Below are 15,267 nucleotides of genomic sequence, written 5' to 3' on the forward strand. Positions count from 1 at the left end.
AAGGAAGGAGATGACCCTGCACTGAGGAGCACAGACCTAACCTGGGGGAGTTCCTGCCCTGCTGTATCCACACCTGTAGGCCTCTCTCTTAATCTCCCCAAGTTTGTGGCTCCTTTAGATCCCAGTCTCTCAGTGTACCAGTTCCTTATGTGCATACCTCTCACACTGTTCAGCTTTAAGTGACTGAAATTTAATTCACTTTTGATGAACGATGTGGGATTGGCTGAACTGGGGTGGTGGATCCTTTAACTCACAACTGAGGCATTAAATACACGGAAACCTACAGCGTGGGCCACGACAGAGGGGACTAGCTGGTGCTGCAGGAGATGGCGGGCAGATTAGGAGCAGGACCGAGCCATCACCTCAGGCTAGGAGAGGATCTGTGTGATGGGCCTTGGCATGCCTCTCAGAACTTGCTCTGAACTCAGGCCTCGCTTGAGAGTGGATGTTTGTTCCCTGCCTTAAGGGACATGAAGCCTTTTTTAAGCAATCCTATGAAAGCACGTACGTTTGCTGTTGAGACTCAATTGCTTGATGCGAGATGTGTGGAGCCCCTGGGTGCTCAGCATTAGGCCATAAATGACCAATACCAGGATGCCACAGAGCCTGGGGCAATGACATTAAATGGGTTTCCTGTAGTGTCTGAGATCTGGGTTTCTAAAGCCAGCAGAGCATGTCCTTCATTTTGCACAGTGGATTTATCCATGATGCTTCAGAGATGAGAAATCCTCAAGTTGAGGGGGAGAACAGCTCCAGATCTCAAGGGTGTGTTTTTGCTGTCTGCTCACTGTGTCTGGGGCATTTGAAACTTAAATCTGTTTTTATATGGTATTATGCTTCAGGGATTATTTTTAACCACTACTCGTTATGTAGGCATTTTGTACATACATCATTTAATATTCTGGACTAATTTGTAACTTAATATGCAGTATTCAATCTTAGAACTATTCAAGAAACTGTTTTTTTTTTCTAAAGTGTCATAATTTAACATTAATTCAACTAATTCTTCATATTATTTTCTTTTTAATAGCTTTTCCATTCAGATTCTACAGGGCTCCTTTTAAAAATTAAGCCCTTCTTCAATTATTAACTCAGAGATAGTTGCAATGAACTGACATGGGTACAGTAGCACTGTCATAATACTTGAATAGCAGTAGTAAAACTGTAGGGTGCATTTCTTGTTTGTGCATAAGCGAGCACCGCAGGATAAAATACTCTAAAAAAGGTTATGGCTTCTAAAAACGAAAGCAGTAGATTTTGGCTCTTCCCTGAACCTGAGAAGTTTTTGGTAAGGAACAGAAGAGCCCTTCCTCCTCCCCGTCTCAAAACGAAAGCCAATTAGAGAATGCACGTCTCAAATTGTCCAAATTAGCTTTTGAATTAGAACATATTCCCATTCAGACCTTAATTTAAATTTTACTTTTACTCTGCAAGAAAGAGAAAGTCAGTTATCCTGGTCATTTTGGCTGACATGATTCTTGGCTTTGCTTAAATTATTGATTATAACAAGGGGAGGGACTTTGTGATGAGAACAGCGCTCTCACTAATAGAAGCCTTTCACTAAATCAATTTCTACCATTGCTGCAATGCACCTTCGGGGAGTTAGAGGTTAGCAGCCTTAACAAGAATTTTGTCCTCAAAGAGTGGATCTTTGCCATACATTTTTCTAAACCTTTTCATGTTTATACAGGCAGCTAAGAAAAAGAAAAAAAAAGAAAAAAAAAGGAAAAAGCAAAAACCCCACAAATATATTTCCGGAGTTGATTTGCAGGGTGAGGGGCTGTTCTGGTCCAAAGTTCAGCTGATTAAATCTTGATATGATTGATATCCAGGGGCTTGTGGGCTGAAAGTACTGTTTCAAAAGCTGGTCTCCTGAGCAGAGTCAGTCAGAAAATATATCAAATCAATGTCTTGCAAGCTGGAATCAATTCAGTAGAGAATACACTGTATGCACACATTGCTGCAATTCCTCTATAGCAAGTGCTCTCAGTTTTTTCTGGGCTTACTAGAAAATGCAGTAATTTATATGGTCAACATGTGGTGTTTTCTCTGTTATAACTACCGTCAGTGGAATAGGGGTGGCTTGTCCTTTCTCCCACCCAAAGCACCATTCCTTGTTAGACTAATTAAGTAAGTGTCTGTTTAAGCATAGCAGTGTGTTTTCCCATATTTGAGCTGGAAACTGATTTGGAGGTGCAACACAGAAGGAGAGTATAAAGCTGTTGGGACATGTACAGAGCAAACTTTAAGGATGCTGGTAGCAGATCAGTGCGTGTTGAACTATATGGGAGCATCTGGTAACTGTAAGTAACACTTTCTTTTTTATTCTACTTTTTCCAAGCTCTGGTTTATAATGTCTCTTAGCTCTGGATGTTGAATACAGTTAGTTCATCTTTTAATAAACATTGAGCTCAGTGGAAGATCAGCTGATATCTGACAAAGGCAGAGTGCATGGTGTAAATACTATAAAGGTGTCATTTCTGGATGCTTGGCTTGTCATTTAAGGAGTGAATTGACAAGTGATGTTTTAGATTTGTGATCCATAGAGCGTGAAGGCTTTTACATAGGTTTGAAATCCATTGTGAATTGGACTTTTATTTTCTCCTTCACGTGTCACAAATGCCTCCCCTGGGACTGCTTTATTTAATGCAGCCAAGGGAGGGGTGTGGGGGGAAATCTGTCTAGAGCAGTACCTGCAGTTGTTCTCTGAAGTTCAAGGTAAAGCAACTTTTGATATACTGAGTGAGATTTTGGGGGTTGGAAAGGTGAGGTGGTTTATAGTCACTATTTGATTGCTATCTGTCAAAGAGTGTTGACTAATATCTTGAAAACTTCTTCTGTTTTTAATGACCACCAGTTTTGCCAGTCCTAAATCAATCACAGTCCTAAATCAGTCAGTTTAGCTGGGTTAGAAAAATTATCTTTGGTCAGGAAACTGGTCCACACAAAACCCTACTAAATACAACTTTTTTGTCTTCATTTGTGGAATTGTAATTAAATAAAGTAACTGTATTTGCTCCTTCCAAAACCAAACAATAAGAAATAGTGATCTGTTTTGGCTTTTGTAAAAATCATTTCAAATTCATTTTTTTTTTTTTTGTAGGTAAGCCCACATCACTTGTCACGCTATGTAGCCATAGCAGGTTTTCAGATGATAATTCTTGTTTAACTTAAATTACCTTGTTTTCTTTTGTGCTTAACAAAACCAGAATAATGAGTCTCCCTGTTTTGCCACTGGAGCTTTTCAGTAGATTGACTAAGGAACTTTTTAGTCTCCTGGCTACACAAATTTCCCTTGGTTAATTGTGCTCAAACATAGCCAACACTTTGCTAACAGTGTTTAACAGTAACAGTTCCACTTTGCTAGAGTAGGAAGAAGACACATGAAAAACAGAGATCTTAGGACTAAGCTTTTACTTGTATAGAGCAAGAATTTTATTTGATTTTTTTAATTTCATAAAGTATTGGTGACTTGGTGTTTTTTGGGGGGGAGTAGGGTGTGTCTGTTTTTTCTGAAATGGGTGTGTCAGGCTTTGTAAAATTGCATTCTGGATACATATAAGAAATAAGTCCCTTTAACAACGATCAAAATGAATGTGGGATCATTAACAGCAAGTCTTTCTTCTGTATTTCTCTTGATTCCATGTCATAGTGGAACTCTCATTTTATAGCTGTATGCCAGATTTCTGTACATTAAATATACAAAGTGTATAACTTTATTGGAAGTTTCTCCTCCCTAAGATTATCCAACTCTGAAGTTGCTTTATAGGGAAAGTGCAGTTTCTTAAAAATGCTTCTTATGGCATGGAGTGCCATGGAAGTTGCCCCATTCTCTGTTCCTTTCAGTGACTTCTGTCCACATCCACTTTCTGTGGTTCTAGTTTCAAGGAGTTGATCCAGAAAATGGTGCACAGTTCAGCATGCTTAATGCTTCCCAGAGGAAAACTACCTGGGTGTTCAGGAGCTTCTAACTTGGGAGTGACTCTTCTTAGTCTGTGACAAGCTTCAGCTATAGCAATCCCAAATAAACGTGTGGGCTGTGCCTCAAAAAGAATGGTGGTTTCCCAAGAGTGGCGCAGAAGGGAGGGCTGTTTCTGAAGTCACTCTGCCAGAAGTGTGAAGTGATGCTATCTACATGTTTGACCAACCACTACTTCCAAATTTTGGTAACTTAAGTATAATAAGTATTTGACTGTATTTAAAAAAAAAAAAAAAGTGAAAAAAAAAAGAAAATCTACCACTGATCTAAAAGTTGCACTCCCTGCAGACCACACCTAAAAGTCACTAGTGATAGTAATTCCTGGTTGTATTTTTTAACTTTTTAAAACTTTTTTTTATGCATTCACATATACAACAGAAGCTTTGCTGTAGGTGAGGGATTACATTGGGCGTTTCCAAAGTAGGTCTTTTTTGTTTCCCTCTGCTAGAGCTCCCCTTTTGCAGGCAAGGTAAACGTACAGTATAAAACACTGAGGACAGAGGCTCTTCAGAAGGGGGTAAGGGTGTTCAAATGTTACTATTTTTATTAACAGCACATTTATTTTACATCTTCACTTTAATTACAAAAGAATGCTTATAGGTATGTTGAATTTATAAAGGCTGTTTGTTAGTACTGATGAATAAGAATGGTTGTTTCAATTTACACCAAGAAACCAGTTTAAAATAATATGAAAGCAGAGTTGTAACTTTTCTCTTGAAATAAATGCACCCAGGCCCCAAGCAGTAGTCTAAAAAGAATTTTTCTTCAAAAACAAGAATTGAATTTAGGTCATTGTTTATTTTTCAGGTTAAGATTTTATTCTAATTTCATTTTTTTCTTTTTTTTTCTTTTTTTTTGGTAGACATGGAAGTTTCTATGGTTTTTAGTGAAACTTTTACTTTTTTTGTGGGCTATCATTAGATTCGTTCTTAATTCCAGAAGTTGGGGACTTAAATACCAAATATCACAAGACACAATATAAAATTGTAAAAAAATAAAATAAATCTGTCAAAGTGTTGACAATAAGCATACATTCACAAGAGTAGTATTTCTTTTATGTTTATTGTTATTTGCTTTAAAAGTAAAGTTTCTGAAAGCCTTGCAGCTTTAGTTCTGCGTTGATGAACAAATCTGGTGCCTCATAAGCTAAGGGTCTTCTGTGGGACATGATTTTCTATTTTATGACTTGCTGATGGGCAAGGTTCATGTTCAGAAGACAGAGAAAACTCTCTATCTTCTGGTAATGCTGTTGCAAAGGGGTCAGTTTAAAGGCCACCACATCAGGTTCTTTTGACTTCAGTTATTATTCTTTTGGTTTATCGCTTTACAGATGTTGTGCTAGGACTGCATGTTGTGCTGCCTGAGGTCTTTTATCTAGGCTAACTCTGTTTTCAGAAGGTGACAGGATTCACTGGGAAATCACTATCGGAGCAGGAACAGTGAATTCCTAACGAGCATCTTGCATCCAGTATGTTGCTGTCATCTCTCCTTTCTATCCTAATTTTCATGGAATACAAATAATACGAGAAGCAAGCCTATAAACCTTTACTGACACAGCTCTCTAGAACCATAATAGCGGTGTTATGCAGAAGCTTGTAGTTTAAGCAGCTAATGACATTAATTGCAGTCAGGTAAAGGAAAATAGTTGAGGTTAAGCTCCCCCTCTCCACCAAACACCTAAATGTGTCTCTCAAGAGCAATGGGCTCTACGCTAATCACTAGATCAGAGCTACTCACAGTGCCTGTTCTTCATGGCATTTTTAATACAGTCCTCTTTCCATATTCATCAAGGTATTGAAACCAGATAAAGGTATTTGCTTGTGAAGACATTTCCATGCATTAAATGGCTCTGCACAACTTAGTGTAGTAACATTGTCCTTTTAAATATGTGTTAATAGAAAATTGAAGGTGAAAAATGCGTAGGGATAATGATATTCAGTCCCGTAACTCCTGCACTGCTGCTGTCATATCAAGTTATTGTGTACCTTTACGAGAACAATTTTTTGTGGATTTTCCTTCTGGGAATATATACCCCTCAGAGGAAGCTTGGATACGATATAACTGTTTGAAGATTCTTGTATCAGATGTGGCTTTTTAATCTGACGGGGTATAATTGTTGTGTTACTGCTACCAAAATCTTGTGGTGCTATTTTTAACTCCACTGTTTCCGATGCAAACACTACACTGACTCAAAGCTTGAGCTCACTGATGAAGGTTACAGGGGCTACAGTTCAGTTCTGTACCTCACTGGGCAGTACATCAGCTTGTAGGAATGGCTGTATCCAGCAGACCTTAGACTCGGTTCTTCATGGGTTGCTTCTTACAGGGGTCAGTAGCAGAAATTTATGGGAAAAATAAAAAAAAGCAAAAAAAACAGGGCTAACTACAGCAGTTCTCTCTCTGTTATATCCTTTTCACTTTTGGTAGTCGGTGGATTTAGGGCTTTCAGACTTGGTATGCCGTTCACATTATCTTCTTTAATTGTTCTTGATAGACCTTTCTAACATGAATTTATTTAATCATTTTTGATCTCATTTGTATTTCTGGCATACACAACATCCTGTGACCATGAGTCCCACAATTTAATTACGTGGTGTATGAAAAAGTACTTCCCTCTGTTATAAAATTGCTCTCTGGTAATTTCATTAGGTGCCCCCTGCTTTACTGCTATCGGAAGCAGTAAATAACAGCGACTGTTCATTTCCTTTCCATCCTTGCCTTCTTCACACCATTCGTGACTTTACAGATTTCTGTGACATCCTTCCCTCCTCCCACTGTCGTTCCAGGCTCCTACCACGCTCAGAGGCTCTGCCTGCAGAAGCTGTTTTATATTTATCTTTCTTTATGGCGTTTCCCATTCTGCTCTGTCCATTTTTATAATGGGATGTGTGGAAGTGCGCGTACTAGTCCAATGATAGTGCCTCTCTACATTAAAACTGCAGGCATAAGGGTTTTGTCTTGATCTTCCTTCCTAACATAGAGTCACGCTGCTCTTTTCAGAGAGCTTGTCAGTGACCTTGGTCCTTCCAGAGTGGCAGAAGGTAATTGATTGCCTGTCACTGTATATGAGCAGTTTAAGTAGCAGAACAGTAAAGGAACTTTGAGAAATTAATAAAAACCAGGACCTGGAAATCCATCTGGTCAGGAAACTGAAGGCTGCACATTAGAAAAGCTGCTCTTGAAGCCACGTGTGTCCTAGTCCTGGAGGGCCTATTGGCAGTCTTTTGTTTTTCCACAGCAACCAGGTAAATATAAATCCAGAAAGGGAAAACTTCTCATCCTACACAACCACGGCTTTCCCTAGAGCCCCTGCAGCACTTTGGCACATCCACAAATTACAACATATCCATCAAAGATCAGATAATGTTTTCAGCTGGGGAAGGACCATGCTATTCCTCATATGTCTCGATCATTCACTGTTTGTGACAACTTGGGATGACAATTAGCTCTGTCACATGCTGGAGATATTTTGTGTATTTTTACAGTATCTTGTCATTTTTACATTCTGACAAGGTTCTAACTCAGAAAGAGATAAAGAAATAAAGCAATAAAGAAAACTTGATGGTTGTTATATTCTGGGTATGTGCAGCTTTAAGGAGAGTTTGTCCCCAGTTTTTCAAAGTGAGTAGCTGTTCTGATGGTAAACCTTGAATCCAACAAGAAAACAGGAGGTGCAAATTGCAAGTGAAATTCTGTTGTGATTCTGCAGAACTCACCCTTCCTTTTTTTTCCTCTCAAATGCTTGTCCAGCATAAGACTCCAGCTGATGTATTAGTTTTGTTTCTGGCTGCCATTTATTGTTAGATTTGCTACGAGTTGGTCTGTGCCACGAGTCGGTCTGTGACACGAGTTATTTTTCTGAATTCTCTTCTGATTCTCATCGGTGGTTATCTCTGATACCAGTTCTGTCTCCTTAAATCTGAATTTCTGAATCTAGCTTCAATTATGTCCATAAATCTATCCCTATGGAAAATAAATACAAAATTATAGAGCTGGGGCGACATGAAATAGATACAAGAATGCAAATAATGACTTTGCTTGTGCTGGATGGATGCTTTCAGAGATGATTTATCTCTCTAAGTTTGCTTAATGCCTAAAGATACCTGGATGCTATGAATAAAGTTTTAATAGAAATCTTATAATGATGTAGAGATGGGAAATACTTAAACCTCCAGGCTATGGTAGCCCCGTTTGCTCTACCAGCGTGCTTTTCTCTGGCCTGGAGGAGGCTGCGGCCCATGGAGAGCCCCCGCAGGAGCAGGCCCCGGGCCGGAGCTGCAGCCCATGGAGAGGAGCCCACGCAGGAGCAGGGGGTCTGGGGGGAGCTGCCACCCGTGGGGGACCCGTGCTGGAGCATTTTGCTCCTGGGGGGTGGACTCCATGGTAGGGAGCTGTGTGGGAACATGTCTTGAAGAGCTGCTGCCTGTGGGCAGCCCCCACAGGCTCAGTTGGGGAAGGACGGCATCCTGTGGGAGGGACCCCACGGGGAGCAGGGGCAGGGAGGGACTGTGAAGGAGCAGCGATAATTGTTGAGTGATCTCCCTGTCCTTATCTCAACCCTTGAGCCCTTTCCATCATATTTTCTCCCCCTTTCCCTTTGAAGACAGGAAGTGAGGAAAGCAGTTGTGGTGGAGCTCAGCTGCCCAGCCAGGTAAAACCACCACACCTGTCTGTGGCTGTGTACCCTCATGTCCTGCTTGGATTTTGGGTGCCTGCATAGAAAGCCTGGGCATGGCTCTGGGCAAGCTGTTTCATGTATCTCAGACCTCTCCTCCTACCTCTGCTCACTGTGTTTAAAATGGAGTTCACACTCTGCTGTTATAAATTCATTGGTTTTGTGGTGCTCTAGAACAACTGCCACGCTTTGCCATGCATCCATGTTGGCTGAAGGATGTGCAGACCTTGTGCCTGAGGAAGGAAACGGCTCTTCTTGCAGGTTTTACTTTTTCTTCAAGAGAAACATTTAATTTCAGAGAGTAACATGGTTGTAATTCAATTTTATGGTCTGTTTTCATTGAATCATTAAATTCAGCAAAAGAGGTTTTTCAGATGCATTTGCACAGGGCTGTGAATGAAACCGTCAAAGAAAAGCAGTTGTAGCCGAGCTGAATTGTGTCTGCGCCAGTGGCCAACTTCACTGGCTCTTAATTAGCCAATCATAGGCAGAAAACCTGCTAATGAGGACTTCTTTAAAATTTCAGGCTATGTCAGTGCATTTATGCAATACGTTCTCCAGAGAAGTACAGTCCTGCCTTTGGCTCTGTACCTTGTTCCCCCCTGAATTTGGTAGGCTTCCTTGTATTTTACATTGAGAACATTATCAGTTGCCTGGCACCTCACTTCTTAGGCCATTTTTTTTTTTTTCTGCAGTTCATATTCTAATGGGAAAAAAGTGCTGATTGTGGTGGATTCCTTCTTCCATGCTCTATCTTACTGTCATTCAGATTAAAAAGAGATGGGCTAATGCCACCAGATTTAAATTCCTGATGCTCCGTATGTTCCTCAGTTGGAACAAATCTGTTAAATTGTGGAGTCTGAGCCTGCTGCCCTTCAGTACTCATGGCAGGTGTATCCTAGCGAGGTAAGGGACTAAGATCCGTCCTTCCTGCTGCGTGTCAGGGTAAGCAGTGCTGGCTCTAGCAGGAGGTCTAAGGGAGCCCCCCTGGTGCCTGCAGCCAGTCCAGGTAAGCAGAGAGTTAGAGGTCAGGAGATACTGAACTCGGTGATGTCTGGCACTTGTAAAACAGGGCTTTACTTGGAAATGAAGCATTACGGTGTGGCAGCGGCTGCCGGGCAGTCCCAAGGCACTGCCTGCAGCAAGCACAGTCCCTCTGCACAGCGCCTTCTTCCCCTCTGCGGGCATCTTGCAGTCAGAAAGGCATCTGTGTTTAAGTGCCCTTTGTGTCAACACTTACAGCCTGAATCTTATCCCGGATTATATTTGTTCGTTGCCCCAATTAAATCATCAATGGTTTCTTCTCTGAACGGCTGGACACTAACGTGTGGATTCACATTGATCAGACAGGAGAGTCAGGCTCCGTATTTTAACAGAGAAGCACACAAATTCAGAGGTACCACCAAACTGATGTTTCCCTGCTTTTTCTGCCCAAGACTTGACTGCTGTTGCTGAGACAGATGAATTTTCTGGGGGTGGGAGAGGTGGGCAGGTGGAGAGGCTGGGCTATGCATGCACAAATTGATCTCCCTGTGCACGGGGTGTGCTGGTGCAGCAGGGCCTATGGGGACCCTGCTGCCTGAGTCCTGCAGTCCCTTCTCTCACCTGGCTGTTTGTTTGGCAAAACCCCCTTCTAAAACGATGACAAATGGTTAAATAGGGTATGAACCCAGAACACAAGAGCACATGCTGCAGTCTTGTGGGGAAAGGTATAGGAAGAAGAGAGACTGCCAAAATTCAGAAAAGATGCAAAGTGATGCTGCTGGATTGTTGGAGCCCTGAAAGCTAACTCCTGAGACGACATTTACTGCTTCGCTGCTGAGGAAGAAGACACTGGTCTGGATAAGTTTAGGTGCTTATAATCTCTCGAGACACAGCACAATGCATGCTCACAGTGGATTTGCAGCAAGTTAGAGGTAGACTCTGCTGTGTGCTGACCTATTGTTATTTTTTTCAAGCAAAAGCTTTTGCCACCTAGTGGAAAAAACTAGCACTTCAACTAAGCAAGAAACCCCCTCACACTGGTCATGCACAAAGTGTATTTACATGCATGGATAACTCGCTAAAACAGTAGCAGATTATTCTGATATCACTTGGAATTTAGAAGCAGATATCTTCAGAGGTGATGGTGCATTTTGTTCACATGTTATTTAGGGCTGTATCTCATTTAAGCACAAAGCTGGTGAACAAAGGGTGTTCATTTGTGTGCTACTCTCTAGCTTGGGCTCCTTTTTGCTGCACTGTGTCCACTGCTGGGCTTGGGCTCTGAGTGTCTCGGTGCTGGGTTGAGCCCGGCTGGCAGCCACACCACTACTCGCCTCCCAGCAGGACGAGGAAGAGATCGGAAGGGCAAAAGCAAGAAGTCATGAGTCAAGATGAAGATGGTTTAATAAGTGAAGAAAAGCAATGAATCAAGTGATGCAGAAGTTCCTGCAAGAGCTGTGGGATGTGCTCCCACTACAGCGCCTTCAAGCAGTGATTCGCCAGCCTTTGCTGAGGTGCTCCACCCTCATGCCACTTGTTTCCCAGTGCCCTTGCTGTGCCACCATCGCTCTGTCCTCCTCCTCCCCGCAGGAGGGGTGAGCCTTCCCGGAGCCTGGCTTCTTCCTGGACCACAGCTTCTGCCACAGCAGCCCCTCAGGACACCCCAAAGTCTCATTTCCTACCTTTGCCAGACTCTGCTTGTTTTGTGGCTGGATATTTCTTGTTAACAAATGGGTTAGTCCTCCTATTTTTGTCCATTTTCCTGGTGGGAGCATGTGGATGTTTCCTTGCAGCCTCTCTGAGGCACTTTTCCTGCTGTTAGTAACAACTCCTGTAAGCACAAGCAGAGGGGCTGGTTTCTCACAGCTTCACCTCCGCTCCTCAGGCTGTGTTTCCCCTCTACAGAGACTCCCAAATTCTCCCTTTTATTCAGGACAGACGCTACTGTCCTGGATACTCATCCAGAGCCACCATCAACGGATATCTCAAGGACCCCAAAGCTTTCTTCCCACAGGTCCTTCCGTGATCCTACAGGCTGAGCACAGAAACAGGGCTGTGCACGCACATCCTCTGGGCAGAGGCTGTAGGTTGGAGCTTTCTTGCCCCATGGTTTCACAGGCTCCTGTTAAACAGGAAAACTGTCTGAACAGTAATTCCCTAAGCCTATCTCCATCCCTCTTTGGAAGGTGTAGCTCTTTCTCTCCTCAAGTCACTTACCCTTGGTTTTCTCCTGTTATTGTACTGCTACTTTGGCTCTTCTGTCAACAGCTTGGGTTTTGGTGGTTGAAAGGGAGAAGGTGCCAGGCAGGACCTGCAAACAAGTGGGTTTAATGCTTTTTTTCTTCTCTCTGAATGCTGACTAATCTGCTTTCCTCTCTCTTCCCTCAGATTAGTCATCTCTGCCTGAATGCCTTGTGTGCCTGTAGTAACTCATTATTTACATAGCAGGACAAAGATCACATCGTATATTAAAAAACCTATTAAGAAAGAAATCCTACCGAAGCTTGGGATGAAGTGCTTGTGCTGTTCTAAGTCATCAGCCTTTTCTGGTAATAGTTTATATCACAGGTGGACAAAATGGCACCTTCTTTTGGCATGGACCACACCTGGGTAGGGGTATGCCTGTCCACACCACACTGCAGCTCCGTTTCCTGGTTTCCTGAACCCGTTTGGAAACCTTCCTCCTCTGAGCTCCCGAAACGCAGGCGGCTGGCTCAGCGGTCCTGCGAGGAGGAGGACGGGGTTGTCATGCCAACCAGCTGCATGCTGCGAAGAAAGATGACACCGAATGACCGGCTTCTGCCCGTGCTTCTGCCCGCTTATCGCTCCTTGTCGAGCAATGCTCCCCAAATTAGACAGGCTAGTTTGATTTATAATCCCTCGTCCCAGTGACTTGCGGTCCTGCTGCGTTTATTTCCGAGGTGACGCGCGTGACTGTCGGGGTGATGCTCGGAGAGGCTACCTGCTGACCATCGCTGCTCTGAGCTACGAGGACGGGGGGTGGTAGCATCAGCTGTGCCGTGGTGCATGCGGAGTGAGGGGAGAATTTGTCTTCTGGGTGTGCTTGGTTGTCAAACCTGAGCAGCTGAACCTCGCGCATTGAGCCTGCTGCAGGAAACGAATGGGATAAAAACATTCAGGGGCAGTGTTCTTTCTGTTGTGCTGTTTAATGGAGGATGCTTGTTTATTTTTGCCTTCACTCATTAATTCAATGTCTTCCTGTCCCTTCTGATGCCTTTCTTGATCTTCAGTGTGAACATGGGGTAGGCAGAGAGGGGAATACACTCCCTTTGGGATCAAATGCCAAATCTGTTGAAATCAGTGGGCTCTTCTCAAGAAAATTCAGTTTGTGGTTTTTGTTTCTTGTTTTTTCTTTGTTTAGGCCCAGGAGATAGAAGGAAAACATTTTTTATTTCAAGATCCTAGAGGTTCTGAAGAGGAAGAAATGCTTTCCCCTCCCCCCTCTCATTTTTAATAAAGCCTTTCCCTCCTTTCTATCATTTTTAATAAAACCTTTCTTTCCCACTTCCCATCTTGTTCTCCTTGCATGCCCAGAAGTACAGTATCTGCAACACGCACACCACGTTAGGAGCCAGCTCTTTCCTTATGCTTTCACCCCAGCAACAAAGGCAGCCATCAGATTTTACGTAGTTGTTTCCCACTGCTGCCTGAACGCTGGGACAGCACGCTGCTGGATCCTGTCTCCATCCCATTGTTTGCAATTTTTTCCATTAGGAGCTTTGCTGCAGATCTTTTACTTTAAAAAGAGCCTTTATAGTTTGAATTCCTTCGTACACAATGTATTTGCTGGGATGTGAGCAATGGAAGGGCCAGAGACTGAAAAAAAACAGTTTTGTGGATTTACTGGTGGCCAGATTACTTTCCTAGATTTGGAGAAATCTGACCGTGTCCCTGTTTGGACCATTGTGCTTCCAGTCTGGACACTGAACACTCCTTTTCTTTCCAATTAACTTTTCAATGTGGAAATATGCTTTTGAGAGTGGCAGATAATCAAAGTCTAGATCAAGTCCTGCAGTTGGATGGTATCCCTTTGGAGGATTATTTTAGGAAGAACCGATACAAAACAAGAATTGAGAGAGCTAAACCAGGCATACCTACTTTCTGAAAGGAGAAAAGTGAGATCTCTCATCTTTATCTTCGCACAGTGTGGGTATTTTATTTCCTAACCTATTTAGATAATGAGGATCAAGTGCTTGCAGGTATTGTTGGGTCTGGCAGGCAAGCAGTCTCACTTGGTCATTCAGCAGCCACACAGTGAAAGGAGTGACAGAAAATCAGGCCCTTCTAGTGATTCCAGCAGAGCTGCATTTGCATCAGCTGGTGACTGCATTTTCATCTTTGAGCTGCTTCCAAGTACAAGAAATGATGGCCATGGAAGTGAATCCCTTTTAAAAAAAAAAAAAAAAGAATTAGTCACTGACGTTTGTCTCCACCTGCAGCACCTTGTTTATCATCACCACCAAGCTTTCATTGAAATGGAAATAACACCAAGCTGCTGCTTTTGTCCATCTTTGACTGGTTTATCTAAAGGAATACAGAAAAGGTGCTTCTAGTCTGTTTTAAATTACTTTTTATTACTTTTACGGTTCCCTTGCTGGTGCATTTTTCCTTGAGGTATCAATTACCAGATTTTCTTTGTATCACAAAATGTGATCTCTTCTTCCAGTCCTAGGCAACCTGTAAATATGCCAGTCATCTTCCTCTTCCTTACCTCTGGAAAGGGAAGGAGCTAGATTGTTTTTTTCTAGCCAGGAGTGTTGAGGTATGCTACTGAAATGAGGTGGTATTTCTAGCCTTTGTCAAGAAGAGATCCTGGTTTATTTAATTTCGTGCAAACACAGTGCCACACAGCCTGATTTTCAGTACTGGGCTGGTGATAAATCAACTGATGACAGTGGTGGGTGGAGTATTTGGCTTGTTTTATGCTGATAAAAACCAACTTTACAAGGGACAGTGGAGGTACTGGATTACTGGGTAGCAGAATTTGGTCTATAGGAAATCAAGCGTATGGCTAATGTTCTTCTATTTCACCTTTGTTGTAGCACCAGATCATCCCCGACTGAACATTTTACTTCAGTGTAGATCTTTCTTAATATATATATGTAATGCAAACTTTAACACAACTTACTCTTTCATTAACAAATACTGAGCTGGACCTTTGCATTCCTGCTCTTCTGGAAACTCCCTGCAGAGCTCCTGCCAGTTTCTTCCAGTCTGTGTGTGTTTCTAAGCGACTGGCCGGGTCTCCACTGACAGTGGTTTCTACTTCTTCCTGCAGAAGACCTGAACTAGTTAAAAGCTGCCCCTCCTTCGTGGCACTTAGCCTCTCCAATTGTGAAACATCCACAAATGACACGCGGACAGCAAACAGTGCCAGCAGAGTCAGGAGCAGCAGCTGGAAGGCCGCACTTTGTTTAGGGTCAGGGCGTACTGTTTGCATCTGTCGTGGTGCCACTGATAAGACCTGCACTCAGTGAGCGCTGCCCTGGCCTCACACGGGGTGGCTGCTGCGAGGGAATGGTCACACCTGTGGCACTGCAAAAGGACAGAGAAACAACTGGAAATAACTCCACATACTGAAGAACCTCCTCACCAATTACACATACTC

At 42.8% G+C, this 15,267-nt stretch overlaps 1 protein-coding gene across 13 annotated transcripts in view; it reads left to right on the forward strand.

The window, feature by feature from the left end:
* Window positions 1–15,267, forward strand: part of APBB2 (amyloid beta precursor protein binding family B member 2) — a 171,408-nt gene that overhangs the window by 87,329 nt on the left and 68,812 nt on the right. For 2 of the 13 annotated variants that reach the window (XM_035326507.1, XM_035326508.1), the window contains exon 1: window positions 1,548–2,303. The exons of the other annotated variants lie outside the window; for them this stretch is intronic. In XM_035326507.1, the coding sequence (XP_035182398.1) occupies window positions 2,252–2,303 (52 nt within the window). In that variant the 5' untranslated portion in view covers window positions 1,548–2,251. Of the gene's footprint in view, window positions 1–1,547; window positions 2,304–15,267 lie in introns of those variants that run through there. 13 annotated transcript variants of the gene reach the window in all.

The sequence above is a fragment of the Oxyura jamaicensis genome, chromosome 4, assembly GCF_011077185.1.
Source record: "Oxyura jamaicensis isolate SHBP4307 breed ruddy duck chromosome 4, BPBGC_Ojam_1.0, whole genome shotgun sequence".
NCBI classification, from domain to species: domain Eukaryota; kingdom Metazoa; phylum Chordata; class Aves; order Anseriformes; family Anatidae; genus Oxyura; species Oxyura jamaicensis.